This window comes from Apteryx mantelli, chromosome Z, assembly GCF_036417845.1.
Source record: "Apteryx mantelli isolate bAptMan1 chromosome Z, bAptMan1.hap1, whole genome shotgun sequence".
NCBI classification, from domain to species: Eukaryota; Metazoa; Chordata; class Aves; order Apterygiformes; family Apterygidae; genus Apteryx; species Apteryx mantelli.
The window spans coordinates 76442460-76470125 of record NC_090020.1 but is presented as its reverse complement, the minus strand read 5'-3'; the positions used below and the strand labels follow the sequence as shown (position 1 = coordinate 76470125).

The following is a 27666-nucleotide window of genomic DNA, read 5'->3' as shown; positions in this document are numbered from 1 at the left end:
TAGCCCCGAGATTTTGGGGGTGCTGCAGGAGGGCCCCGAGCCCTTGAGCCACGAATCAGCCTCTAACCCCCACCTTTGGGTTGTGGGCCTCCCCCCATCCTGCACCCACAGCAGCCGGGCTGTGGCCCCCAGGGGGTCGCATGGCCCGTGCTACCCCATTTATACTATAGTTGAATATGACATATAAAACAAGCAAGTCGATGGGAGTTGCATAGACAGATGTATCGATTTATTTTCTGGCTTGGTCAGCTCAAATCAAACAGATTAAACATAAGACAACTGACAGCCTCTCCTGGAGCTGCGCACCAAATGAAATTATTAATAAAACAAACAGAATAAAAACTATAAAGGATAAAGAGAGCAGCCTGTGGGGTCTGGCCGTAGGGCTGGGGCACGGGGACCAGGTCTCTGGGGCCGCACGGTGCATCGCAGCAGGGTGCAGGTAGGTGCCAAACACAGCAGCAGTGCTGGGGCTGGCCTCAGCTCCCCCCGCAGTTAAACTAGCCCCATCCAGGGCGACACCCTGTCCTGGCCATCCCAGCCACCCGCCCCTTCATCTCCCCAGCTCCCTTTGGGGCTGCCCAGTCCTCCCAGCAAGGTGCCGGGCTCAGGCCAAGGGTGCAGTGGGTGCTCCCTGCCCCGGCATGCAGCCAGGGGGGCTCTTGCCCATGCAGCTGCTAGTGCTCTGGCTTGCAAAGGGCTCTGCTGCACGGTGTCCATTGGGAAAGGACACAGGCTGGGGCAAACCCACTGCAGCTCCTGGGTAGGGGAAGGTGCTCTCAGAGCTCCCGCAGGTGCTGGCCCCATCCAGAAGCCATATCCCACATTGGGCAGGCTGGGGAGGGGGGAAGAAAGATGAGGGTTTCACCTCCCAGTGCTCCTGCACCCTGCTCACCCCTCTGCCTCTTTCCCCAGCCTCCTCTTTCTCCTGGTGCTGGCCAGGGCTGCCTGGGATGCTCACAGCAGGCTGCATGCAGAGCTGCCAGGGCAGCAGCGCTTGCAGAGCGCAGGGAGGGTTGGTTGAGTTCCCAAATGGGCAGGGAGGAAGAAACCCACCGGCTGCCAGAGGTGGGGAGGGCTTTTACATGTGTGTGAGAGAGGTCCCGGTGCTGGGGAAGGACAGGACAACCATCCCTGCTGGGGAAGGGTGGCTGAACCCATCGTCTGAAAGCAGCTTGTTTCTGGTTTCCCCCCCGGCTTGCACGGGGGAAGGAGCAGGACATGAGAGCAAAACCAGCACCTGTTTCGATTGGGCTTAGATAGCACAGAGACCCTGCAAGGCCAAGAGACCTCAGCATCTCTCTCCCCTGCTGCTAGAAGTGCAAGGAGGCGATGCAGCCCTGGGCCAAAGGCATCACGTACCGCGACAAGGACCTGGGGGCGCTCCATGGGGCAAGGACCAGCAGCCCTCCCTGCTCAGCTTGCCCAGCCCCTGCCAGCGCAGGGCAAAGCGAACCACAGCCTGGCGCAAAGCCGCCCTGCCTCGCACCTACGAGAGAGACAGGCCCCTAATACCACACCGAGGCTGCAGGTGTCACTGCATGGACGGGGCAGAGCTGGTTCGGGCATCTCCAACCGCACCGCTGCAGGAGGAGACAACCAGCGCTTTCCAAACAGTTTGGGAGACCCTCGTACCCGCTGGCAGAGCAGCGGCACTAAGCACATCCACATAAACTGAGCTGGCGCGAGGACAGGGCAAGATTGCTCCTGGCAGGCAGCTCTGCCAGCCTTTAAAACCAGGCCAACCCACCTGAGCAGGGGCTGCCCCTCCTCCCCAGGGTCTGCTCCCCGCATCCCACTGCCGTCTCTGCCAGGAGCTCATGCTATTTAAGCAAAGTTTGCTCACGCTTTTGGCGCGTTTTCTCCCGCTTGCTACCCACACAATGTCACAGGGAATGAGCCCTCTCTCCCTGGTGATTCCATCTTTTTGCTATTTTGAGACTCCCCTCACCTCTCTTCCCCCCACCCCTCCGCTTAAATCCTGCTGGCTTGATGGAGCCCGTCTAGATCTGCTTGTCTTTACAGCCTGGGCCCTGCACAGTTCATGCAGTAGCAGAGGTTGCCACACACTATCCCCAGCAAGGTTCAGCCTCGGAAGGCCTGCAGGCACCTTCCCATACTCATTGGCACCACAACCTAACATTTAAGCCTCTTGTTTTTGCAAAAATCCTTGCATAGGCCTCAGTTCACGCAACCCTCCCCAAAAGCTAACAGTGCACCTTACAGCCAAGGTCCATTGGCTCAAACAGGATCTCCCCCTTGCTCTCAGGAGCTGGGCCATATCCAGCCAGCCCCACTGCTTCTGCGTTCACACAACAGGCTCCCTTTTGCTCACTAGCCCATCCGTTACAGCAGGTCTTCCCTTGTCCACTTACGCATCCCAAATACCACTAATCCAGCCCAAACCTGGGTGACCTAGAGAGACAGACAGTGAGGGACACCTCACCAACCACAGGACTTCGCCTACAAGCCTGGAAAGGAAGAGGCTCGCAGCCCATGCTGCAAATACCCCTCCACGCAGCTCAGAAATAAGAGGGAAACCTCCCTGCTCAGGCCAGTTAACTCTCTCTCCTGCCATCGATCACGGTACTTTCCCCCTTCGCTGGGCTGCTCCCCACACACACCTCCCTTGCTCTAACGGGCTGGTGGCCAAAGCTGCAGGTTCAGCTCACTGAAAGGAGAAGCAAATACAGCTCTCCAGGGTCAAAGGAGCACCCAGCCTCTGGCCCTGTCTTGGAGGGTGAGCACAGGCGCTAGTTTCATGAGATGTGTAGTCAAAGACAAGCAGCAAGTGGCCGAGTTGAAGCTACAGTCTTTGCAGCAACACTGTTCATGACAGCAACACATCACTCAGCACAGCGGCTCCTGCTGGCCTTGAGCCCTCCCTGCACGTTATCCCACAACTAGGCACATTTCACAGTTCAGAGAAGGGCAAATAAACTGAGGAAGGAAAGGAAGGACAAGTACAAGAACCAGAATCAAAACCTGGCTACTGCATACGGGGAGCAACAAAGGGAAGGTAAGGAGGTTGACAGAAAACAGTCAAGCCCTTCATCAGAAACCCAAGGGCACACGCAAATTGTTTCAGCTGAATGGGAAGGAAATCTTTCAGCAGAGCCTGAGGAACATGCTGTCTATAGCATCAGAGCAGGAGGCTCCTCTTTTCCCTAACAATGCTCAGGTCATGCTGCACCACAGACTCCAGCCACAGGCCAAGAACCCTCTCGCACCTGCCTTTAGGCAGGATGGATGAAACGGCAATTGCTGGAGTAGGATTCCTGCCTGCGAGAGTCCAACAGCCCGGCAGGGAGAGCACCAGAGCTCAAAGCACAGACAGGGATTTGGGCTACGCTGCTGCCCAGGAGCCAAAGCAGCAGGAGACGTGACAGCTCACGGCTAGCACTGGAGAAGAAACACCAGATACCTGCCACAAGCAACGGTGCTCTCTTATTTGGCACTTGCTGCCAAGTACTAGCAGGGGAAAGCAGCTGCCAAACCAGTACCTTTCTTCTGTTAACATGAACTTAAAGACATAAGAATGAAGAGCAACCTCATTAACTAGAAAACTTTCACAAAGGAATGGCCAGGGCCTGGCTAGAGTTTTGTGGGATTTTTATTTTTTTTTTTATTATTTTTGTGGGGTTTTTTTTTATACAGGCTAGCGTTGTACCCTTTGCTAAAGCTGCTGATTCTGCCACATAAACTAGAACAGAAATTTCTCAGAAATTAAGTCAGTTCCCCTCCTTGTTAATTCACTGTCTGCCTCCCAACTGAACATCGGTGTGGATTTGTGTTTGCAGAAAACATTCCCTGTACAAAGTCTGATGCGCAGCTACACTGGTTCTGACTGAGGAATGAAGAAGCCAAGAGTCCACTGAACATTGGATTTTCCCTGTACAACGTGGCCTGATTTGCAGTTTGGTCCACCGAGGACAGCGAGTTAACCGTAGAGATCATCATCATTGTCTTCACTGTACACGTTGCCCCCGCTGCCACCTCCTGTGCCTTGGCTTGGACCAGCGCCTCCCTGGTTACCTGATGGGAACCTGCGTGCAGTGGTGCAGAAGGGGAGAAGAGATGCTGTTCAAAAGTCTCCTCACAGCTCAGCACAATCCCCTCCCTCCACACCAACACCCCGGTGCCAAGTAGGACAGAGGGGTGAAACGGGAAGAAGCCTTACAGCAGATCACACAAAAGGCCTGTATTGCTGCCAGATGTTGCTTGCATTAAAGGAAAAAGGCTCTTCAGTGTAGATGGCCTTCAAGAGCACTAATGGAGCAGCTACAACCAGCCTGTAGCGCAGCCTATAGCGGCCCTGGGCTCAGTTAGCTGCTGCATGCACTGAGGAGAAGGGAAAAAAGTGGTGGAAGAGGGGACTGCTACCCAGTGCACAGCTGAGAAGCTGCCCTCACCACTCTGCTCTTGAGGCTAGCTGAGTCATACTGCCCTCTCCCCCTCCCTCCTGGTTACCTGAAGCTGCCAAAGCCACGGCTCTGCTGTAGAGTCTGTGCAAACATCTCATATTTCCTGATGTCGTTGTCACTGACGGAGCGGCGAGCAAAGCGCATGGCCTCCTCAAAGTGATCCCTGCGTATCTCGGGAACCGGGTCATCCTCCTCCACTTCCTGCATGGGACAGAGGGCCCAGATGAGATGCGTTCCCTGAGCTCTACAGCCAGGCACGTGCCCACAGCCTCCCTCTGGGCCAGGATGCTCCAATACCAGCCAAGGCAGGGGATAGAGAGGGACACTGCAGTAGACAGTGAGTCACAGCCGCAGCAGGGGCCTTCTGAGTAATGCCAAGGATGAGGCACACTAGCAGGGCCTCACCCTCCCACAAGAAGAGAACAAAGTGCTCCAGCTCAGCGCTCTGTGCCGAGAGCCTACTCGTCCCCACCTGAAGATTACAGGCAGGAACTCATCACATTTCACCCACGGGCAGAGGTGGGCTGCCTATGTCTCACGAGCAGGGAAAGCTCAGAGGTGCCTCACTCACCATGGCGGAAGGGTTGGTTTGCCTCTCACGTTCTCGCCTGATCTCACTCTCAATGGACTCACGGATGGCCAGTTTGCAGGCACGCTGACAAATCTCTGTCAGATCAGCTCCCGAAAAGCCATTGGTCATCTTCGCTAGGAAATCCAGGTCGACATCCTAGGAAAAAATAGGGAGGCTTGTCCTTTATATCTTACGCTCCCAGGTGACAAAAAGGTGCCTTTAGATCCCCATGGTACCAAGGTACCACCTTAACTCTGACCAATTTTAGAAGATGAGCTATGAAGGCTCTTGTTTCTGGGAAAGGTTAACTACACACAACAGCAGGCCACACTCCTCACATGTTCAGGAAGAGTCCGCTAAGCAGCCACAAATGCCTCTGCACTGTTCATCCTCAAGGAGAAGCAGGCTGACTTCTGGGTTCAGGGTACCACTCACTCAGATGTCAGCATGAGGGGTCAAATGAAATAGTGTCAGGCTATAAAGCACAGTAATGCCTTGGAGTTCCTAGCCCAGGAGGTAACAAGCAGAGAGCACTACCTGCAGGTGCATTTCACGTCACCAGCAAGTGACCCTTCTGCCACACAAAGCAGCAACAACACTTCAGAGGGAAGCACAGAGCACAGGCACGTACAAGAAGGGGCACAGAAAGACAGGACCAACAACCCTCCTCCTTCCCTTCAACTGATGGAGTAGGGCCATAACCTCCTTTCAAGCTTTCCTTCCTGACAGTGCCTGAAAAGGTAAGTTTGACACAAAACAGCCTGAGCTCTTGCTGACATCTGCTCTTCTCTGATTAAAGGCACTGTCGGTTGCATTCTTGCCTGCTCCCCAGGAAAGGGACATAGCTCTTGCCTGTGATAAAGTTCAGTACCAATTTACTGTGATGATTCCTCTTCAGCTTCCATTTTCCTTCCCTGTTTTCAACATCTACTTTTTTTTTTTTTTTTTTTTTTTAAGTACAAGAATCTTTTCCATCTTCCATAACACACCGGTTCCAGGCTTTCCTGTTCTTGCACCATGGGTGGAATTCTACTATGTGATTAAGACCTGCTGTGCTACTTCATGTGTGTACACACACAGTAACTGTGTGTCACTGACACCTGGTTTCACTGATATCTAGATTCAAAGCTCAAGCCTTCCATCAATCAGGCACTGAAGATTTCACATCTCTGTACTGCATGGATTAGTCACCAGCCCTCTGCTCTGTCCCGAGCTTGTGGGAGCATGTGAAGCATGCACCAAACCCAAGTCAATCACAATCAGGGCACAGATCCTACCTTGGCAACTGGTGATTTCCTCAGGTTGGCTTTAAGAATAGCCACCCGGGACTTCTCATCAGGCAGGGGGATGTAGATGAGTTGATCCAGACGGCCAGGGCGCAAGATGGCTGGGTCAATGATGTCTGGTCTGTTGGTGGCACCAATGATGAAGACGTTCTTCTTGGTGGACATACCGTCCATCTCTGTCAGAATCTGGTTAATGACACGGTCTGCAGCACCACCACCATCTCCGATATTCCCACCTCGAGCCTTTGCAATGGAGTCCAGCTCATCAAAGAAGAGCACACAAGGGGCTGCTTGGCGGGCCTACAAAAAGTAAACAGGTACAGTTCCTGCATGTTAAGTACCACCAGACAAGAAGTACACTGATTTCTCACTAAGCCTACCCTAAAATCAACGCAGCTCAAAGGAGCACTAGAGCACTGCTGCCTCTGGGACAGCTTGGAGGAGCTGCTCTGGAATAATCTCCTGCCGCACAAACCCTGTGTTAAACTCTTATGAACAACACACCGAGTTTCTCCAAAGCTGGGAGCATTGTGAACCAAGCAGAAAGGTGGTAACTCCAATGCCTAGAGGGAGAGCCGAAGCCATTTTGCCTGGACCAGAGCTGTCCCTGCAAGATCTAGGGATGTCAGTTGGTTATTTAGGCACTCAAGTATCAGGAATCAAGACAGACTCATCAAATGGAAGGCAGGATCCAGTCACTGACTGCAGCTACCTAATGGGTGGTTATGGGGAAGAGAGCCAGATTCTTCTTCGAGGAGCACAGCGAAAGGACGAGATGCAACAGGCACAAATTGCTGCAAGGGAAATTTCAGTTAGAAATATAGGGGAAAAAAAAAAAAATCTTCACAATGAGAAATCTCAAACACTGCTACACAGGCCAAAAGAGGCAGAGGATTCTCCATCCTTAGCAGATGCTCAGAACTAAACTACACAAGGTCTTGAAAAGCCTGATCTAACTTTCAAGTTATCCCTGCTCTGGGCAAACAGTTGAACCAGATAGCCTCTGAAACTCCCTTCCAAACAAATCATCATCTCTCTCATTCTCCCTCCAACTTTGCTCTCACATCATCTTCCCTGGTCATAAGAATGAGAATTCCCAAGCTGATCCATGCAGACACCTCCTGGAACAGGAGGTAACCCTACCTAGAGGAAATTGCGCAGTAGGAGTGAACTTCTTCCTAAGCCATGTTTATTGCAGTACAAGAACTTGTAGGACATTTTGAAGCTCTGCAAAAGGTGATGGCTAATGAGGTTTCAAAATAAGTTTTCAGGGATTTGGAGGATATCTACACCATCTTAACATAGCTCCACTGCTAAGGCACTTAAACATTTATCATCCAACAACAACGCAAAGGGTAGCAGGAGAAAACCATTTAAAGAGTTATGTTGCCAAAAAGGATTAATTTCTTAACATCAGAAAAGCAGCAGGCAGTCACAGAATAAGTGGGGAAACACCAGACACAACAAACAAGAACTAGGCCAGTAAGCTAGGCTCAGTAGAGAATAACGTTCTGGGGTATCTGAGCACAAACATAGTACAGGGAGCAGAAGGAGCGCCTACCTTGTCAAAGATCTCGCGCACATTGGCTTCAGACTCGCCAAACCACATGGTAAGCAGCTCCGGCCCCTTGATGGAAATGAAGTTTGCCTGGCATTCATTGGCAATGGCTTTGGCCAGCAGTGTCTTACCACAACCAGGTGGCCCATAGAACAGAACCCCTTTGGATGGAGTCATGCCAAATTTGAGGAACTTGTCTGGGTGCTCCACAGGATACTGAAAGAAAGAAAAAAATCTTGAATTGAGCCAAAACAGACCTGTACCTTGCTCCTACCAGAACAGATGCCTGAGATTTCTGGTGGGTTAAATACAAGATTCTGCCTCTAGGTGCTAGCAGTTTTCAAATGAGTGCTGGTTTGAAAAGCACCACAGGCAAATTGTAGAGCTGCCTTAAACGTCTTATTTACCACCCCTAAAACCAAGTATCATTTTAGGTAGTTTTCTAGCACACTTAACCCCTGCTGTGTGCCTTCACTCTGCCCTGCAGAAGCAAAAGGGAACAATTAATTATCTGATCTATTCAGCTCTGCTCTCCAGAGACAGCCAAGGTGTCTCTGAGGTGGGCACGTATCCCCAGCAACAAGGTCAGAGCTAGGTGATAATTTTAATGCCAGAAAATTAGACTGAATAAGAAAGGAAAAGAGATTCTTTTATTCATAGATAGGGTGTTCCTACAGCATCAACTGAAAGTAAGGGCATATCAAAACCAAACCACCCCAACGCTGGCACTAGCAACTTTACACAAATCATTCTTGACAGTATGTTCCAGCCTCTCCCTTCATGGAAGGCTTCACAAATACTTCTCACCTGTCCCTATGTAACACCGACGGAAAGCCCTTCAGAGGCTCGCTGTGTGAGTACCTGCATTCACTTTCTAGTATATAAATGACCACTTAACAGAATTCTCAGCAGTGTTCCCGCTGATGGCCTCCATGTAAAAGAAGCAGAAGCGCTGCTGTGGCCATCTCTGCACGTAGCAGAAAGTCCGTGAAAGAAGTCAATGTAGATTCAACTGACAAAAGTTGGATGTTGCTTTTCAGCACCCTCCCCTCCCTGTGTTCACTGAGAGGGAACAGCATGGTATTTTCAGTCCATTGCAAGCAAATACCATCAAAGCTCTGCATTTACCCTATTCCCAACTCAAACAGGAATCTGAAAAGGTTCTTCTTTTTTTTTTTTTTCTTTTTTTTTTTTTATTATTATAGCTAACTGGGCAAAGATCTGTCAAAAGCTCTTACCTGTACAAGCTCCTGGAGTTCTCTCTTTACATCTTCTAGGCCACCAATATCTTCCCAGGTAACTTGTGGCACCTCCACCACAGTCTCCCGAAGAGCGGAAGGATTGCTCTGGCTTAGAGCCCACTACCATTAGAAAAGAAGGCATTATATGAATTCTAACATGCTATGTTCACGTGTTCCAGATAAGCAATTAGGCATTGCACCTAAAAGAAAGAAGGGCACTCCTTCATTACCCTGAAGTCATCCATGGTCACAGCCAGAGAGTTCATCACTTCAGCGTCGATGGTTTCATCTTCTAGGTCTATGAGATCCATCTTCTTTCTGATAGCCTGAAGAGCAGCTTCTGAGCAAAGAGCAGCCAAGTCAGCACCAACATGGCCATGGGTCTCATTTGCCACCTGAAAGCAGAGCATCAGCTATGACTCACAGGGATACAAGTAAGCACCCTGCAAGGGCAACACATGCTCTGGTCACTCACTCAGAGGTACAATAAACTCTGGAGGACTGGAGAACTTCATTCAGGACAGAGATGATGGGAACCATCCAGTTTACATGTGCTCCAGTCCCACCATAATGTGCATCTAACTCCGTAGCTTGTTTCAGGCTTGCTTTTTATTTATAAGAATGCAAGCAAACAAACCCAGGAAGACAGTGCCAAGGTACTTCCAGACTGGTCAGATGTTTGTTTCACACAGTCATGCCATTATAACCAGTGTGTGAGGACTTGGTCACTTGGAAACTGGTTAAAGGAAGCCCAGAGATCACATATTCACCCAGTTTCATGCCCTCCTAAGTGAACTGCTACATTTACACGATCAAAGCATAATGACTCTTCTACTACAAAACACAGCATTAGGAGCTTCTATCTGCAAAGACAAGCTTTCCCAATAGCACGCTACTCACCTGCTCCAGATCCACATCATCAGCCAGTTTCATATTTTTTGTGTGGATCTGCAGGATCTCCAGGCGCCCAGTGGCATCCGGAATACCAATATCTACCTCTCTGTCAAAACGACCTGGGGAGCACAAAACACACGTTAAGCTGCTGACTCTGACCTAAAGGGGCTGCAGTCGCTATCTTCCTCTGACTGAACAAGATGATGACAAGCCACAGACATGTTCAGTTCCAGAAAATGACAGAGTTTTGAGCTTCTCTGCAGCATATATCAGCAAAATAGCAAAGTCAGAGGAGGAAGAAAGGATTAAGCCATTTAGGGAAACTGAGACTACTGTTTTAACTAGAGTTCAAGATTACAGAACACAGAGTTACTGGTTCAGTAATTTTTTTCAAGTCTCACTTATGGGAAAATTAGCTTCCCATAACCAACATACCATGAGACATTTTTGTTCATTTCTACTTTTTTATCCTCAGCAGAAGAAGTGTCTGCAAATACTGAGACACAGATTTTTCAAAACTTTATACAGTACTCATCACAGCAGTACCGAAGTGGTGAAAAGCACAAACAGCCCCAATAATTGGGGAGAGGGAAGGAAACCTATGTGTTACTGCAATATTACTTAGGGTACACACACACCTACCATTTGTCTCTAGCCATAGCCGTGTGTTCAAATGGTCAAATGGCTAGTTATACATTTAAGAGGTTACTCTCTTCTGCAAGCTTGGCTGGTTTGCTATTTTAGTATTTATACACTGCTCAGATATTTGCTCTCATTGTGAAGTTTTGAGAACGTGGATCTCAAATTACTGTATTTCTCAGCAATAAAAGTATGAGAAGTCAGACACTTCAGAGCCTACCGCGACTTGAGGCATAAACACCCTTTAAGTAGCCATTTACTCCTTCAGCGTGTCTTGAAACAGCCTCACCTAACAGAGGCTAACACACCATTTGATGTCGAAGTATTTTGCTATTTCTACAAGTATTAACCTAATAAAGCACAGAAAATGACACTAAAGGCTGGAAGTCTAGAAACAGACTCCTAACAAACAGTTGGAGAGACAAGTCAATAGTTTACGAAACATACAGAAGCTGTTTAATGTTAATTTCTGCTCAATCTTTTCAAGGCCCCCCAAGCATAACCTTAAGAAAGCATCAGATACGCAGGAAAGATGGCAATCCTGGTTACCAAATCGCCTGAGTGCTGGGTCAATGCTGTTAGGTCTGTTGGTAGCTGCCATAACAATCACATGTGCCCTCTGTTTCAGTCCATCCATAAGAGTCAACAGCTGAGACACTATGCGACGTTCCACCTCTCCATGTGTCTGTGGAGGGAGAAAGCAACTGTAAGGCTAACGGCTCTACAGCATGGCACAATGGCTAGTACTGCACCACAGCAGATGGATATTACAACCACAAGCTATTATGAAACCTCCTGAACTATATCACTCCAGGTGCTGAATTTTCCGAAGTCTGACTAAACTGTTAAATTAAATGCTGCTTTATCCTTATGCTTGAATGCTGAGGTTCACGTCAGCCACTACCAAAAAGGATCTAAGGACCCAGCGCTTTCTTTACCTTCTCTCTCTTTGGAGCAATTGCATCCAGTTCATCAATGAAGATGATGGCAGGAGCGTTCTTTTCTGCTTCTTCAAAGGCTTTCCTCAGGTTGCTCTCAGACTCACCAGCCAGCTTGCTCATGATCTCAGGACCTGCAAAATACAGCATGAATTCAGCATGCAGCTAATTTTTTTGGAACAAAGATCACATGGGATTGTCTATATCTTGAGCCAAAGCAAACACTAACAACCAAATTCTCACTAAATTGGCATCTGTACAGGTAAGAACAGCATGCAGCACTACTTGCTACCATTATTCTGGTGTTTTGAGTTTATTCTATCAGAATGCAGTGCTAGTCAATGAGCTACCTTTAGCTGCCTCTTTCCTTACCCTATTTCACACTTGGTGAGCTTCTCTGCAATGTGCCACCACACTTAATGCCAGTCCTAGCTTTCAAGAGAAGCAACCAAATTACATGGTGATGAATTAGCAGGGTAGAGAAGGAAAAAGCTGCAAGACACTGAAGCTGTTTTTAGCTTGCACTACACAGGTATATATTCCCCTCTGTAAGAGCCAATAAATGAGAGTATTTCCAAAAAAAAAAAAAAAAAAAAAAAAAAACCACAACCCACCTTCTCAGAAAGAATAACAAAAAGGATCCTCTATGAACACATCAAACCCAGAAAGAAGGGCAGCAGTCCCCTGAGATCTCCTACAAGTGCTGAACACAAATGCAGCCTTACAGATTTATTCTGTTTAGGTTTTTCCATCATGATGATTGGAGTGATAATGAGGAAAAAGTGTTCTTCTAAAAGATCCAAGAAAAAGCAATCTGACCCTCAGGAGAGCACAGCTGGCAGCTGACTGAAGTCAGCTAGCTGCAGAGCCACTGGTGCAGGCAGGTCCCGAGAGTGCTACATTAAAAGTAACTCACCAATTCAAACCAGTTCTATCCTACAACACTGCCTGAGGCTCCAGGTTTGGGACTAGCAGATAAAGAATATATCACTAGTTCTGACATCATTATTTTTATTATACAACAGAAGCACAAGTCTCTAAAGAAAAGGCTGGCTCATTAGCATACAGTGGTCCCTTCTGCACACTTAGGAAGCATATTACAAGGGCTACATATGCTTAAAAACAGCCCACTTACACCCTGTATCTTGAGATCACCCATACACTGTGCTGTACACTCCTCTGCTTTCACCCTAACAGGTCTATGTAATTGAAATTAGAGGTCTATGTAACTGAAATTAGAAAGAAAGCTGCAGTCATGACATACATACATTCAGTCATTCCATCACTGATGGCAAAATGGTACAGAAAAGCAGTGAGGTAAATTCAGAATCTGATCCTTACTGGCCATAAACCAGTGCCTACCTTATCTGCTACAAGGGTGAGTGTGATCAAGTACAAGGTTCTGTCACTTGCAACTAGCCCCAAGGCACTCGTTACAGCTTTGAGGGAAGTTCCTCCCAATTAACATTATGGGAAGCAAAACAGCTCCTGTGCTTTATTTGAGGGAAAGAAAATCCAGTACAAGCCATCTTCTTTTCTGAATGAAACATGCTGGCAGTGACAGAAAAGTGTTCTGCACCCATATACATAGAATAATCTCAGCACTTCAGTCCTAACTCTGCCCCCACCGACATAGACAAACACCCAGGTGGACAGACTCCAGGCCAGTGCATTATAAAGCTGTCTTCCAACCATTTTGCTACAAAACAATCAAGCTTAAGGAAAGTGCTGCTACAGACACTTCCACAAGAATGACCTCTAAGCGTCTCCAGAACCACACAGCAGAGGTAAGGAAGGATCTCAGGGAGACAACATGTCTCTAAAGGGCCTTATCAATACTATTTGTTATCATGAGCTAGATGAATAAGCCCTAAGCAGATTTGGGGCCAAAGCAGCCACAAAACTTACCATTGATCAGGAAGAAGAAAGCCCCAGTTTCGTTGGCCACCGCTCGGGCAATCAGTGTTTTACCAGTGCCAGGAGGACCATACAGCAGAATTCCACGGGGAGGCTGAGGACAAAGCCGAGGGATTCAGATGGTAAGTTAATATCTGAATGCTTAAGTAGCTTCACAGTGAAAATGTAGAGTGTTTGATAAAGCCAACCCAAAATTCTGATGCAAGCTCAGGCAACAGCTGCCATCCTAGCATTACTATCAACATCCTTACTAGTTTGCATGACACAGAAACAAGAACCTTGCCAACAACTGACAGTGCTGATTCAAAGCATCACTCTGCTTCACAAATTTCTAGTACTTTATTGTGTCTAAAACATCTAACACAATACCTTCTTAACATCAGCAAGAAAAAAAAGGGGGGGGGAAAATCACAGGTTATTTATTCCTATCCCCCCCAATACCTCATAATCCTCCTACATCAAGAGTCCTCAGCAAAGGCAAGATGACTCATTCACACAGTGCACACCGGATACCTTACCTTTACTCCTATTGCCTTGAAGAGTGCAGGGTGTCGGAGTGGAAGTTCCACCATCTCTTTGATTTGAGCCAGCTGCTTCCGGCAGCCACCAATGTCATCATAGCCCACTTCATTCAGTGACTCTTCCTCATCCTACCAGGAAGGAAACATATTAAACATTTGAGGGAAACAACAACAGTTCAATCCCTCCCAGTATACAGAACCCAGGAATCTCTAGAGAGCAGCGCAGAATCCTAAAGTGCTGGCTTATAAAGGGGACAAGCCACAAGTTTTGCTAGTCACCATTTCTTTGTTACTCTGGGATTCCTATTTTCAAGTCTTCCTGCGGTAATCGGCAACTCTTAGTTCTGTCTTCCCAGACATACAATGGGGACTACCTGAACGCACCTAGCCCCCAAGGCTTTTACACGAATAAATTAAGCCCACCCTCCTGAATGATGGTCTCTGCTGACAGGTTCGTTCCCCAGAGATATTAGTCCAAGCCAAGGTGTGCGACCTTCTAACATTGCTAACAAAGATAAAAATGGACAATGAAGCTCCGTAAAAAATATCAGTTATGGTTTAAGGAATAAGTGTATTTCAGTCTAACTACTCAAATTATCCTAGCTACCATACAGTTCTCATACGTGGTGTTTTCTTTAGGAATTGACTTGAATACAGTAGCTAAGATGAAGATCCAGACATGCAGATAAGACCAACTGTAACTAATGCTTCCAAAATAGCTCTACAACACCCATTCATTTCACAGCTGTGCAAATCTCTACTGGCCTTTGTTATCGGCAACATTAGGCCACACTAAAATCATAAAATCACCTAAGCTGCAGGGACCTCAGGGGGCCTCAGTCCAAACCCTACAAACCTGGAACTGCCTGGCCCAATCAAGGCTGAAGGTTTCCAAAAGTGGACATTCCTACTCTCTCAAGACCCTGCTTCAGGGTTTGACTACCCTTACGCAGAAATATTTTTCCCTTATATATAATGGGAATTTCCCTTGGTCCCACTTGTGCCTTTGCTCTCATTCTGCCCCGGGCACCTCCAAGAAGATCCTAGCCCCAGCTTCTCTACACTTTCCTATCAGGCAGTTGCCAACACCAGTAAGACTCCCTTCACCTTCCCTTTTCCAGGATGCACAGTTCCACTGCTCTCAGCCTCTCCTCATCCATCCCAACCTCTGGCCCCTCATCATCTCAGGGACTTCAGCTGAACTTGCCCCCATCTGTGTCCGCGTTGTCCTGTGGAGTCCAAGCTGGACTCATGTGGAGCCCAGATACAGTCTCATAAATGTCAAAGAGATGCGAACTTTCTAGAAGGCAGGTAGCTACAAACTGCCACTCACTCCGATACAGATAGTAAAAAAGCACTTGCTTTATGAAGTACCCAACCAACTTAGCTCATATCTCTGAAGTTTCCTACTCTATAAAAGTAAGGTGGCCAAGACCTGACAGACAAGCCACTTGGGCTGCCTTAAACTTGGGATGCTCAAAGCTAGATACTTTAAGAGGCTGAAAAAAATTCAACCTTTTAAAGATCTCAAGTTTCTCATTGAAAAAGCTTTTTTTCCTGAAGGAATGAAATTTAGCAACACCATAAGCCCTTCCTGCTATGGCTCAAGGGAACTTCTGAATTAAAAGATACATCCAAGTCCATCATCAGCTATCTCAAAGCAGATGCCATGGTTTGGTCACAGCAGGTTTTGCATCACCTCAGAAAACCTAAGCATTAATATCTCAGCATCTGAGGAAGGACACAGGAAGCACACTTCTCTGCCTAACTTCAGCAGCTTGTATCCTGAAACTGAAGGTTTCTAACCATTGCATTCAATAAACAAAATGCCAAACCAGGAATTGCAAACACTGCTCTCCAGGGCTATCACAGAAACAGTTTTTTTGGGATGCAGTGGATTCAGTGGAGAGCTGCATGGCAGGATTCTGCTCACCTCTCGTTTGATGGGCTCTCCTTCACAATGGATCACTGTGTCCGGAGCCACTATGCAGTAAGGACTTGGATCTGTCTCCACCACTTTGAACTCCACTGCACGCATCCCTCCACGCACCAGGAAGATGTCACCTGTAAAATGCCACATTTCAGTAGCCTGCTGCAACTGACATTTGCAAAATGTCAACCCTTGTACTACCAGCAGTCTCAGAAAAGGAAGAAGTAGGTTACGCAAGCGTATGCTGCTGGTGTTTTACCACTAGTCTGTGCTTTATATTCAAGAGCTGCATGCACCATGACTACCAGAGCACCGTTTGGCTCTGTAATGGTTGAAGTTCTCAAATTTCATCCAGAACAAAACAAACAGGAGAGAAGAATTCTCTGCCTTGATACCAAACACTGTCAAAGGCAAGGAATCAAGTCTATTTTCCATTCTTTTTCAATTTAACAGTTTTGCAACTTGTTTTATTTTTTTAAAGGAAAGAAAAACTTCCTAAAAATAATTCGGATACAGCTTAAGAAATTGTTTTGCAATTTGAGTTTGATTCATCTTCCTGGTCACAGGCTGACATGCAAGCAGCTCCAATGAAAGAGGCTAAGTATATGGCCCGAGACTAAGGTGCTAACTGCTCTATTTTCCCTGTCTCCTTTAATAACTGGCTACTGATTTAAAAGAGAGCTGCCTGCTTCCATTGTGCAGCAGAGGGGCAGTAGAACATGCAATCACCAATGAAAGTCACAAGTGAGCCTGGAGAAATCAAAGCCAGACTGAAATAGTGAGCTGCCATTACCAACAAAAGATTGTTCGAAAAGTTTGCAGAAGAACAGCAGACTTGACCCCCAAAATATGAGGTTACCTCAATAAAATCCTAAACCATCTCATGTGGATTCCCAGTGCCCTATGCTAACAGGCAGTAACTGCAGACTGTCTCCCTTGAGAGAAGGTCACTCTAACCACTATCTGTCTATTGTTTTTGTTATTATTGTACCAAAGAAATGACTTCCAGGCAGCTGTTCCGGCCTGCATGAAGCCATGCAAAGGGAAGTGCAGCCTTGGATGTCCTTAACCTTCTGTTTACTGCACTCTGACTCCTGGCTATATTGGACTAAAGAAGCTTGATAACAAAGTATAAGCATAAGCTGAAATTAGGACCTATTTCTTCCAGTAGAAGTGCTACAAGCACAACTAAAAAGTGCACCTGGCTTTTCTACACATTCTCCCAGTTATTAATTATGTTTAAGAAGTGAATTTAGTCAGGGGGCCAGCTGGTATATCTGACCAACTGACTAGTACACAGGCAAACACCCAATCCCATGAAGTGATATCAACTTAGCTTAAGAAGATTTTATCCTGCATTCTATCTGAGCTTTTTATGACACTCTCCCATCCTATGTAGCAAAAACAGCCAAAGGAGTAAAAAAAATCCAGGAGAGCCTTCAGGCTGCTATGCCAGCAGCAGATATCACTCTTTTTTCTGAAGGCCAGGAGAAATTAAATCAGCACCAGCAAAATCTTGTTCTACAGATATCAATGTAACGCTATGCAGAGATCTGCGCATGTCTCTGGAGCTTCTCTTTAATCAGTCTTAGGACTAGATCACAACCATTGTCACCAGCACTTCAATAACAGGTGCTATTACCTTTCCTGATGGGTCTGTATGCTTCCAAGAAGTACGGTTTGAGGTAGACCTCAAACAGATTTCCTGTAATGCCTTCTACTGTGTCATCAATTGGCAGCACATGGATACGTTTGCCATACTTCACATCTGGGCAAGGCTGGATGCTGTAACAGAAGAAAACTCCAGTTAGCTACATCATCCTGGTCTTGCACCTCAGCTGGGAAAGACATGTGATATCTCTTCCCAAACCAGTACGAATACCAATAAGGACTCTCCAAAGCCTTGGTAAGACTTCCTGCCTGCTTAAGAACATCTCAGCACTGACAAGGTAATAAGCATCCCTGTAGGAGAACTAGTCTTCACACTGCACGCTTTCTTCATTCCTCTCAGCACTCCCCAAGACTGCTGGGGAGATTCATACTCTTCTTCCTACATCCCGCTCTTCTGCAGCCTCCCTCTCCCCACCAAGACAAAAGTTTGCAAGTTTACTAACGCATCCTAAACAGCTTAATGCATCTTAAACAGCTGGGAGAGTCACCAGCTACCTTTTATTTCTACAAGGAGCTACTGTTGGACCAATTGTAAGGGAAAGGGAGCTGGGAGAAATTCTTTTTTTCTTCATCTCTCTCTTCTAGAATAGACCCCCTGTTGCTCATAACCCTGCTTCCGAGGAAAGGCTTTCAGTACCAATCATTGGTAAGCAGCTTGCAGTCAGATATCTGTCAATCTCACTTTGCAGAGGCTTCCCTTCCCCCTTTTCTACTAAAAAGCACTTCAGTTATTATATTACAGTGTAGGCCAACAGATTACTGTAGCAATAGCTCAAAGTAGCAAACTGCTGCAGGGAGGCAGAAAGCTCAAACCAGCTTTGCCAGCTAAAAAAGCCTACACAGAACTAAGAGTGCTGCTTTACATACATTATTTTGTTAGACACTCCTAATAGAGTCTTTTACCACATGCTCTCCAGAGAAGATACAGTGGAAGAGTATAGGAAAAGACAGACCGCCCCAGAAGGAAAACAGTTGAGAAATCACAAGCAGAAAGTGATTAAAGCATGAACCTGCGTTTTGGCAGAGGCCAAGCCATGGAAATAAATACAGTAATTAATTAAATATCAGCAAGAAAAACCTTGAGGGCAAGGAGGTACGAAAGATATCTGACCCTTTTAATACAGTTAAGAAAATTGGTAACACATCTGGAAGGCTCAGAACCACTACAGACACAGTCCCAGCCGAGAAGGGGAACAGGAGCTGAATTGTCACACTAGAAATGACTCCAATGGTAACCAGTTCACATCGTTTAAAGTAAGAATTCACCTTTATTTTAAACCACAAATATAGCCAGCCTGGCTCAAAGCACTGTTCTGTTCCAACTACACTAATGTTTTAAACTGGCATCTTCTAGTAGCAGAGAGAGTGGTGGAACAGCCTCGTTCCTCTGCTCCATAAAGTTCATATGAAACACATTTTGCATTTAAAAATTATGCCTGATCTCACCCTAGGAAGTCTAGTGCCAGAAACCGGGTGCCAATTTTCCCAAAACACATAGGAGATTCCAGATTAGTAAGATGCTCAGGAGGAAGAGCCTTCTGCAAATCAGAATTTCTGTGTTTAAGAAATGCTCATGAGTCCATCCCCCCCGCATCACAGAACGTAACCTGTCTCCCATAAATCAATGGGAATGTTCTCCAAGATGTGGGTTTCAGTGCTTCCCCACTACTTTCTGCAAGGGTTGCACAACTAAATTCCTGCAACGCTTTTGAAAGCATTACTAACTTTAAATTATTTTTCTAACAAAAATTGGAATATACACATTCTTTGGGGATTTTCTTGCCTTGCTATTTGACTGCTACCTGTTTTCGTCACTCATTTCCAGCAAGTTTTAACTTCCGCTTGTCACAGGGCAGTTCAGTGCTTGAACTAAAGGCATTATAAGATCAATTACAATACTGCTTAATGCTTTTCACGTTTTCTGTTTTAGCACACAAGAAAATTTGTGAGTTCATCTGACAATGTAAACTTGGGAAGAAGAATGTGCCAATGGTGGGATAATTAAACTACTCGATTTAGTGACAGGACCTGGGCTTGTGAAAGTGCAGAAGAGACTTCAAGAATGATTAGTATCATTTTTTAGTATTAATCTAATTACGTATATGTGCAACACATGCAAAAGTAAACTGCATTGAAATCCTTGATATAAGACACGCACATGAAAACATCTCTGGAAGACATAGGATTATTTCCTGCAGACTCTGCCTCTTACTGACTGAATCAATTCAGAGCCCATACGCAAATGATTTAGGCAACCCAGGGATATGCAACAGTTAGCAAACTCATCTTCACCTGATCACATCACCCAGGCGCACTCTCAGGTTGTTGCGAACAACCCTATTCATGCGAATCTTCTCATCTGAGCAGGTATCATCTGACAGGACAATGCAAACTGCTTCTCTCCTCTTCTTTCCTTTTAGCAGAACAGTGTCTCCTCTGAACAGTTGCAATTCATCCATTTTCGCCTGTAAACAATAACAACATTAGCACAAGCTTTTGACAAAGCAACAATTCAAGTATTTGAAGGAGAGCTACTTGATTTTGGAGAATGACATCTTGAAAGTGATATACTAAATCCACAAAGACTGAGGATCCTACTACACTGGACAAGAGCAAGTCCTGAAGCCAGAATAAAGTCTCAAGCTTGACTAAACACTAAAAGTTCAGAATTAAAGCATGTTTTACCACGAAAGAGCACTGGAAAACAAGATGACCCATCTCCCTCACTTGTAACTGCTGTAGCTTCTTATACAAAATACTCAGATTCATGCAGCAAAGTTATGTTCCAAGGTAACGTGCAGCAGCAGCTTGCATGTTAGCCACATTTAAGGCTTTGCTTCTATAGATGACGCACCTGGGACAGCGACACAACACTGTTGTCTTCATTGATGGCTTCATCAACAATTAACCGATTGGGCCTGTTCTTCTGCTTCAGAATGGCAGTCGATAAGTCATCTGCTTTAGAACTGGAGAAGAAAACAGAACTTAGGGATCCCAATGATACCAGGAGTCCTAGTGATACCACTTCTCCCTTTCCAGCCACCCCGTTTTGGTCTCCACTTCTTTTTTTATCTCATCTTTTGGAAACTATGGCCATTTGTAAGACAAAGGAGAATATTCTTCCTAGGCAACAGTTTCAGGAGTTCAAAAGAGAAAGTTTTCTAAGAGTAAATACTAGCTACTTTACTAGCCTCAAATGGAAACAGCCATGAAGCTGTCTATGAAAAGAAGCAGTCAGTGAGATGTTGCTGACTGTAAGACGTTTTGCCTAAAAGAATTAGTCAGACTCATCTGAAATCACATGTAACCACCGTCATTGAAACTGCAACAAGAGTTTAAGTCTATTTGGTGTCAAATCCCAGACAAATAAGGGAATTAAAGCACAATGCAGCAGCTCCCCAGACAGGAGGAGTTGTAAGAGTTCAGTCTGTGGAGGCCTATTAGTTAAACCTAGCAATCCAGTAGAAATAGTCAAGTGCTCATGAAAAATGAGAGGATTTTTGGATATTTCTGTAAAACCTTCACAGAAGTCACTGCAGCTCTAGCCCAGTACACCACAGCAGCTAAATTCATTTACCTTGACCAAATGGAGAACACCAAAGGGCAAGAAAATGAAGGAAAGGTAATTAAGTCATTTCCTTCAAAATCTAATACACCAAAGCTTATTTGATAAAAGAAATAAGAATTTGAACCTATTGATTCCTGAGGAGCTCTTCAAAGTTGTACACTAGCCAGCTGCAAGAGCAACAGATGACTGTTACTTCCCTTGTTAGGTACTGGACTGCTTTCTCAAAGTAGTCCAGATGTACCAATGTCTAAGGTCATAACAGAAATGATGCACAGTTTGGCTTGATTTTGACCAAAAAAAAAAAAGAGAAAAAAAGAAAGTTTTCCTTTGTCCTAAGTAAGTGGCAAGCATTAGAAAAAAGTGAAGAGTACAAAGCTTTGCGGACAATGATGCTGGCTGTACACTTTGGCTTCATGAAGCTCTTTTAGGGACAAAATAACTGGGAGAGATCAAACCTTGAGGAGAAGTAGTAGACCAAGCAGCTCCCCAGTATGAATGAAGCCTGTGGCAGCAGTGCTTATGTTCACTGCGTCTTTAAAATTACCTCACTTCAGCAAGCAGAGAGGGATGACATATGCACAACATGATGTTACCTGAAGTCCCTATGACACCCTCAAGATTGAGCTCTTGCCAAGACAGACTATGTGATACTGGCTCCCTTCTCTGACACTTAAAGGAAGGGGAACAATAACAAGCAGGCATTTAAGGAAAGCCAGCTTGCTTCAAAACCTTTTGGAAACTTCACACAAGCCCTAATAACATAGGTAACACGTTGCAAGTGACAGGCAACATAATTTTAAGGAAACAGAACAATCAGTTACTAAACCTAACTTTCCAGAACTGCCCTTCCCTTTTTCCTCTCTTCTTTAAAATAAGGTGCAACAGGTAACATTAATGTCCATCCATTTCAATGGCTATGTGAAACTTACAGACGATTATCCACGCACATTCGTTAAACCTGAAAAGACACAAGAAAGGCTGCTGGATACACCTAGAAAGGAGCTTATGATTCCCATCTTTCACCCAAGCATTTGTAGAGTCTCAGAAGGTCAGGAATTCCCAGGAAAAATTAACAGACCTATAAGGTATTTTGAACCAATAAGTTATCAGGCTAATGGATGTTGTGGGTGAAAACAGTGGATAAAAATAACAAACTACTTGTAAGGTCCTTGCAACAGCATTAGCTCCTGGACACTGGAAATTCACTCTGCAGCTAGATGTGAACTAAGGGACACCAGAAAGAAACAATACTCCTATCTAGCCTGTTCAAAGTCAGAATGTAAATCATCCCAGCACATGGGCTGTGGATCCAAAAGTCTTTTGATAACAAACCGTTGCCAGACTTTGGCTGTAAAAACTGTCACTGAGACTGACTGACTGTCCCTCAGGATGCAGAGATTATCACAGAGCCTAGAAACTGGCTGGGGACCCAAGATAAAAATAAACGGAAGAGGAATAGGGCAGCAGGTGAAAACTTATGGATCAGAATTTTCAAAACCAGAAGTTGCATAAAACTGGAAAAAAGTTCAGACAGCTTTCAAAATACAGCAGTATTGAGCAGCACAGCAAGAGGGGCATTTAGTTCCACTGAATGTGAGGGGAAAAAAAAGTTTTAATGCTGAAGAACTGTGAATCTGCAGAGTTCCCTAAGTAAGAAGTGAGAGCTAGATCAATGTTGTCAGCACATTACTGCACTTAAAGCAATTGAGGAACTTGAATGCATTTAAAAAGTGGAATAAAGATCTCCAAGGAACAATACATAGTCATCTAAATGAATGGGGTCAACTTCAGTTACCTGATCTGACAGTTCTGCAGACAAAGAAACAAAGGTGTTAAGAAATTACACAACAGCTACACAGAAACGTGATGTTATTTGTCCTAGAGAGAAGGATAAGGACTCTGATAGACAAGTGCTGGCTAGCCTTCCAGTAGCTGTCTAAAATATTACCATCACCATTTGTCCTCATTGCATCTCTCCAGGGGGGTACCCTTGCTATAACTGAGATGATGGAGCAAAATATGTTTGTGCAGCTCAGCCACCCTCACGCAGTCTCCAATATCTATACATCAGGGAAGGAGAGACTGAACTGAAAACATCAAACAGGAAAGCCTATGGCATGAATAGTGGCTCTCTTCTGCCAACCTTCCTGCGCATGGTAGCAAGCTTCAGCGAAGGGCCACAACTGACAGCTAACCTAGGTAATTTTTAAAGCTCTCCAATGAGTTTTCATCTACTTCTGTCAGAGAGAATCTGGTCCAAATCCTTTAGATCACCTCCCCTACTCAACCGTTTTGTCAGTTCCCTCACACGCTTTACTTTCCCTCTCCCTAATTTCTTCCACTGGTTCAACAGAGATAAACTGAACACAAAACATACCTTTAGAGTTGTTTAGGGATTAAAAGGAAATTCACAGCCTGCTTCAAGCCTGCTGCTCGACAGAGGCCAGAAGCGAGGACAAAATCCCCAGCACAATTAATGGCCAAACTTACACCTAAGACCCAAGCTGTGTGTAAAATTGAAGAGAACATGAACTAGCCCTAAACACCAGTTCCCATCCTCAGCCCTCTTTCCTTTTTCAGTAAAACAGTCCCATAGCCCCTTTGATGGTAGGGAGCGGGGGGAAATAGGATAACCTTTTACAACTTATGTCACTTCATCATTTCTCTGTGTCAGAGTACCCCTAGATCAACATGTGATAAAGTCCAGAGACTGGGGTGGACAGTACGAACGAGTGAAGACAAAGTACTTTATCATTAGTGATTTTTCTGAACTACCAACCTCCAGAACTCCACATAAACTAGGGAACTTCGTTGTTCCTGGAAGTCTCTGCTAAATATACAGCAGAAAAGTCACAGATGCAAAATGATTCCAGCTTCCATAACGAAAGCGAACACAGTCATATCTTCTATATGCCAGTGTGACTTTTTAATCAACATCCTCATGAACTTGCTTCTGAGACAAACTTGTCAACAGTTTCTTACTGTCCTAAACATGAACATCTATGTTACAAACAGAACTACTTTCCGCAGGTAGGCATTAAGAAAAAAAATAAATCCATAAAGCATTTTTCCATTAAAGCAAATGAAAGAGGTATTTACCTACTAGAACAATGCAGGAGAATCTAACAGTGAGTTCATACCTAAGCTTGAGACGCCAAGTTCTCAAACACTGTTTCTGGCTGGTATGCAGGGGAAAGTGAAAATCTCTTCAAAAGCCACACTCTGCTAGCTCTTGCAACGTTACATGCTGTGCTCAAGCTCACTTCAGCAAGATGGCTGCCAACAGCACTGACCCCAAAATTGCAACTACATTTTTTTTCCAGTTGCAGAGTAACTTTTGTTGACACCTATGTGATGAGAAGAACTTTGCAAATGTAAAAATTTATTTTTAAAGACACTGTTCAACTCAGTCAGCTTCAAAATATGCCTTTTAGACTATCACTTCCAACGCAAGCTCTACCACAAACACTAAATTCTTGGCACACCTTTCTGGAACTGGCTCAGTAGGATCAAGCTGGTCTGAATTTCAAGAGTTGCAAAAGAAAAAGTAAACAAAGGACACTACAGGGACTGAAGACAGGTGCCTCTGGCAAGGCCAACAAGTCACTTCAAGTATTCTTGGATTTGGAAAAATTTTTTTACGCTCTATTTTTAGCGCTCTCAAGGGCCAAAGAAGCGGCCGGCGCACGTGGGATGGGAGCTGAGAGACCACTGTTAGTCAACTCATTTTTGAGGAGCATGAAAGATGATCTTCAGCCCTGGAACGGAAAGCAGCACGAGGCAAGACACCGGAGAGAAAAATATAGCAGATTGCCTCAGCTGCCACCGAAGCCGGCCCGGCACAACATGTCTGCCCCTCCTAATGCCAAGTCACTCGCGAGCCCGCGGCCCCGGGGCCGCTCCGGGCCGGCGGGGAGGAACCCGGGCCACGTCCATCCCCCGCTGCCCGCACGCCGGGGCCCGGGAGACAAAACCCTCCCTCGGGCCGCCCCGGCGGAGGCCTAGCCCCGCCGGGACGGCCCGGCCGGCGGCGCCGGGGCCCGGCCAGGCCTCGCCCCCCCCGCCATGACTCGACACTTCCCGGGGAGGCCCCGGGAGGGGGGCGCGGCCCCGAGCCGGGCCCCGGCGCCGCGCGGGAGCCCCCTGCGGGCACGCGCCGGGCCGGGCCGGGCGCGCGCGGGGAGCAGCCCATCCCCCCGCCGGGCCCCGCCTCCGCCTCCTCGGGGCCTGCATGACACAGCGGGATCGGGAGCGGGCCCGGGTCCGGCTCCGGCTCCGGCCCTGGCCCCGCGCTCGGCCCGGCCCGGCCCCGCGCCGCGCCGAGGTGAGGGAGGCCGGGCCGGGCCCGGCGCCGCCGCGGCCCAGGCCCAGGCCCAGGCCCAGGCCCAGGCCCAGGCCCAGGCCCAGGCCCAGGCCCAGGCCCAGGCCGCGGCCTGCCGGCGGGCGGGCGGGCGGCTCGGCGGCCCGCACTTACTCGGATCCCGAGGCCATGGCGCGGGGGGGCGGGGGACGAGGGGAGGCGGGCGGCGGCGGCTCCTCAGGGCGGGCGGCGGCGGCGGGTCTCGGGCAGGCTCGCGGCGGCGGCGGGCGCGGGCACTTCGCGCTGACTGAACCTCAGAGCCGACTCATCGGAAGGGGGAGCTCCGCCCGGCGCCAGCCAGCCTGCCTAGCAACAGCGTGCGCTAGCCAATCGGAAATTCCGCCTGGCGAGCGCCTCAGCCAATCAGGAGGCAAAAATGGGGGGAATCGAGGGGAGGGGGAAAAGCACTTTCCCTCTGCTCCCCCTTCCCCTCTTCTTTTCCCCGCCCAACCGTCACGAGCCAAGCGCAAAGCCCATCAGCCAATCACAGCGCCTTCCCGGTGTGGTTGTTCTACCCAGCAACACGGGACGGGCAGCCAATGGCAAAAATCGACCAATGGGAAAATTGAGCGGATGGCCCGCCCCGACAGTGATCCGTTCTAACGTCGCCTACCGATTGGCTTATGCCCGATAAAAGGGAAACTAGCAGTGCAGCCAATCAGAAGGGGGGGCGGGTGATTGACAGTTCAGAAAGCACCATCAGTGTGTTGAGCGCACCAGGGCTCAGCCGCCGCCGCAGTTGCAGGGCCCACCCCGGGCAGGCGGAGGCCCTGTGGCCATGAGGGGTGGCAGAACAGCTAGGGGCCCACATGCATGGGAAATGCGTTTAGATCTGCCCCGCATGGAAGCCGAGCCTGGCTGTGACCTGGAAGCGCCCCTGGGGTGCCCTGTCACAGCCTGCCCGGCTGAAGAAAGCAGGGGCTGCTCCCTGAAGCTGCCTGTGAGGGAGCTGCAGCAACTGGCCCCGAGCCACCTCTGCGCTGAAAGAAGTGGCGTCATCTGGCCCTGCTTTGGCGGTGACGGGAACTCCTTGGCAAAGGGGAGCTGAGCTCCTCGCGGGGGGGTCGCGGCGCCCCTCGAGGAGTGGTGATTTCTTAAAGTGCTTCAGCCACAGCAGTCTGCGGGCTTCGTCCTTCTCCAGCACCCCTGCTTTAGCCGAAAGGGCCCCCAGCACCGCAGGGTTACGCTGTGGTCGATGGGGCCCTCCATACGCAAAAGCTGGTTGCCAAGAGATGCACTTGCTAATGAGGGTGACCTCCGAGCGAGGGTTTTGGGGACGTGCTCTGGGTCTGCCCTTCCCCAAAGGGCAGGTAGTGCCTGCGTGTCTCCTTGCCGGCCTGGGAAAGGTGACCAGAAGGAGCCCAGAAGGAGAGAGACGAGAGCACCCTGGGCTCCCCTGGGCTGGGAGAAGCCGCCCTGGAAGGCCGTGCACAGACAGGAGCTCCTGGTCCATCGTGCATCTGAGGGGGCAGCCAGCGCAGCGTGCGGGAGTCGGGCTGGGTCCCCGCGCTGCAAACTGCTACCCCCTCTGCTGCGTTTCCTTCCCGCGGGGATGGCGGTGGCTGCGGCTCTCCTTCCCCGGAGCCCTTCGCTTAGATCCAAAGGCACCTAAGGGGTTTCTTTCCCCTGAGGAGTTTTGTTTTGTTTTGTTTTTTCAGCTCTGGAGCATAAATAGCTCATGTGGATGGTGACCTTGGAGAGAGGCACTATCCATAGCTCAGCGCGGCTCCATGCCGTTGGTGGGGAGGGAGCGTTTCCAGCTGCCTCGAGCAGGGACAGCCGCTGCAAGAGGCCACGCGTTTGGCGCAGGGGGTCGTTGCCCTGAGCCGTGCCCATCCCCGCGGGGCGGCCTCTCTGCACGCCGTCAGCCCCGAGCGGGTTTCTGCGGGCGCAGTGTGGCGCTGGGGCACACGCGCCGCCCGCTTTGGCCATCCCACGGCCGGCCCCGCCATCCAGCTACGCTGGCCGGGTGCTGCGGCAGAGCAAATCGGGGCAGCGAGTCGCGCAGGGCACCCGCTCTGTGTGCCCCTGCTCCTCGCCGGCTGGCTGCTGCCTCCTCAAAGCCCCTTTTCGGTTGCCTTGCTGGCCCTTGCTCCCACCTCTGGAGCCACACTCACGGCGGCTCCTCCTGTCTGGCACAGACACTGC

At 47.9% G+C, this 27666-nt stretch overlaps 1 protein-coding gene across 1 annotated transcript; it reads right to left on the bottom strand.

The window, feature by feature from the left end:
* Positions 1–207: 207 nt before the first annotated feature.
* Positions 208–25733, bottom strand: VCP (valosin containing protein). The gene is made up of 17 exons (XM_067316363.1): positions 25633–25733; positions 20445–20556; positions 19883–20055; positions 17562–17704; positions 15923–16053; positions 13987–14118; positions 13460–13562; positions 11552–11685; positions 11163–11298; positions 9981–10093; positions 9311–9475; positions 9078–9200; positions 7843–8055; positions 6273–6581; positions 4996–5151; positions 4471–4625; positions 208–4046 (listed from the first exon to the last, which is right to left on the bottom strand). The coding sequence occupies exons 1-17, from the start codon at positions 25647–25649 to the stop codon at positions 3941–3943; spliced, it is 2421 nt and encodes an 806-aa protein (XP_067172464.1). The 5' UTR covers positions 25650–25733; the 3' UTR covers positions 208–3940.
* Between the last annotated feature and the right edge of the window lie 1933 nt (positions 25734–27666).

Excerpts from the sequence above, each read along its gene's own strand:
- VCP (XM_067316363.1), bottom strand. Across the intron at positions 9,476-9,980 it reads ATGATGTGGATCTGGAGCAG|GTGGCAAATGAGACCCATGG; the intron begins GTGAGTAGCGTG and ends CTCTGCTTTCAG. Across the intron at positions 4,626-4,995 it reads AAACCAACCCTTCCGCCATG|GAAGTGGAGGAGGATGACCC; the intron begins GTGAGTGAGGCA and ends TGTCCCATGCAG.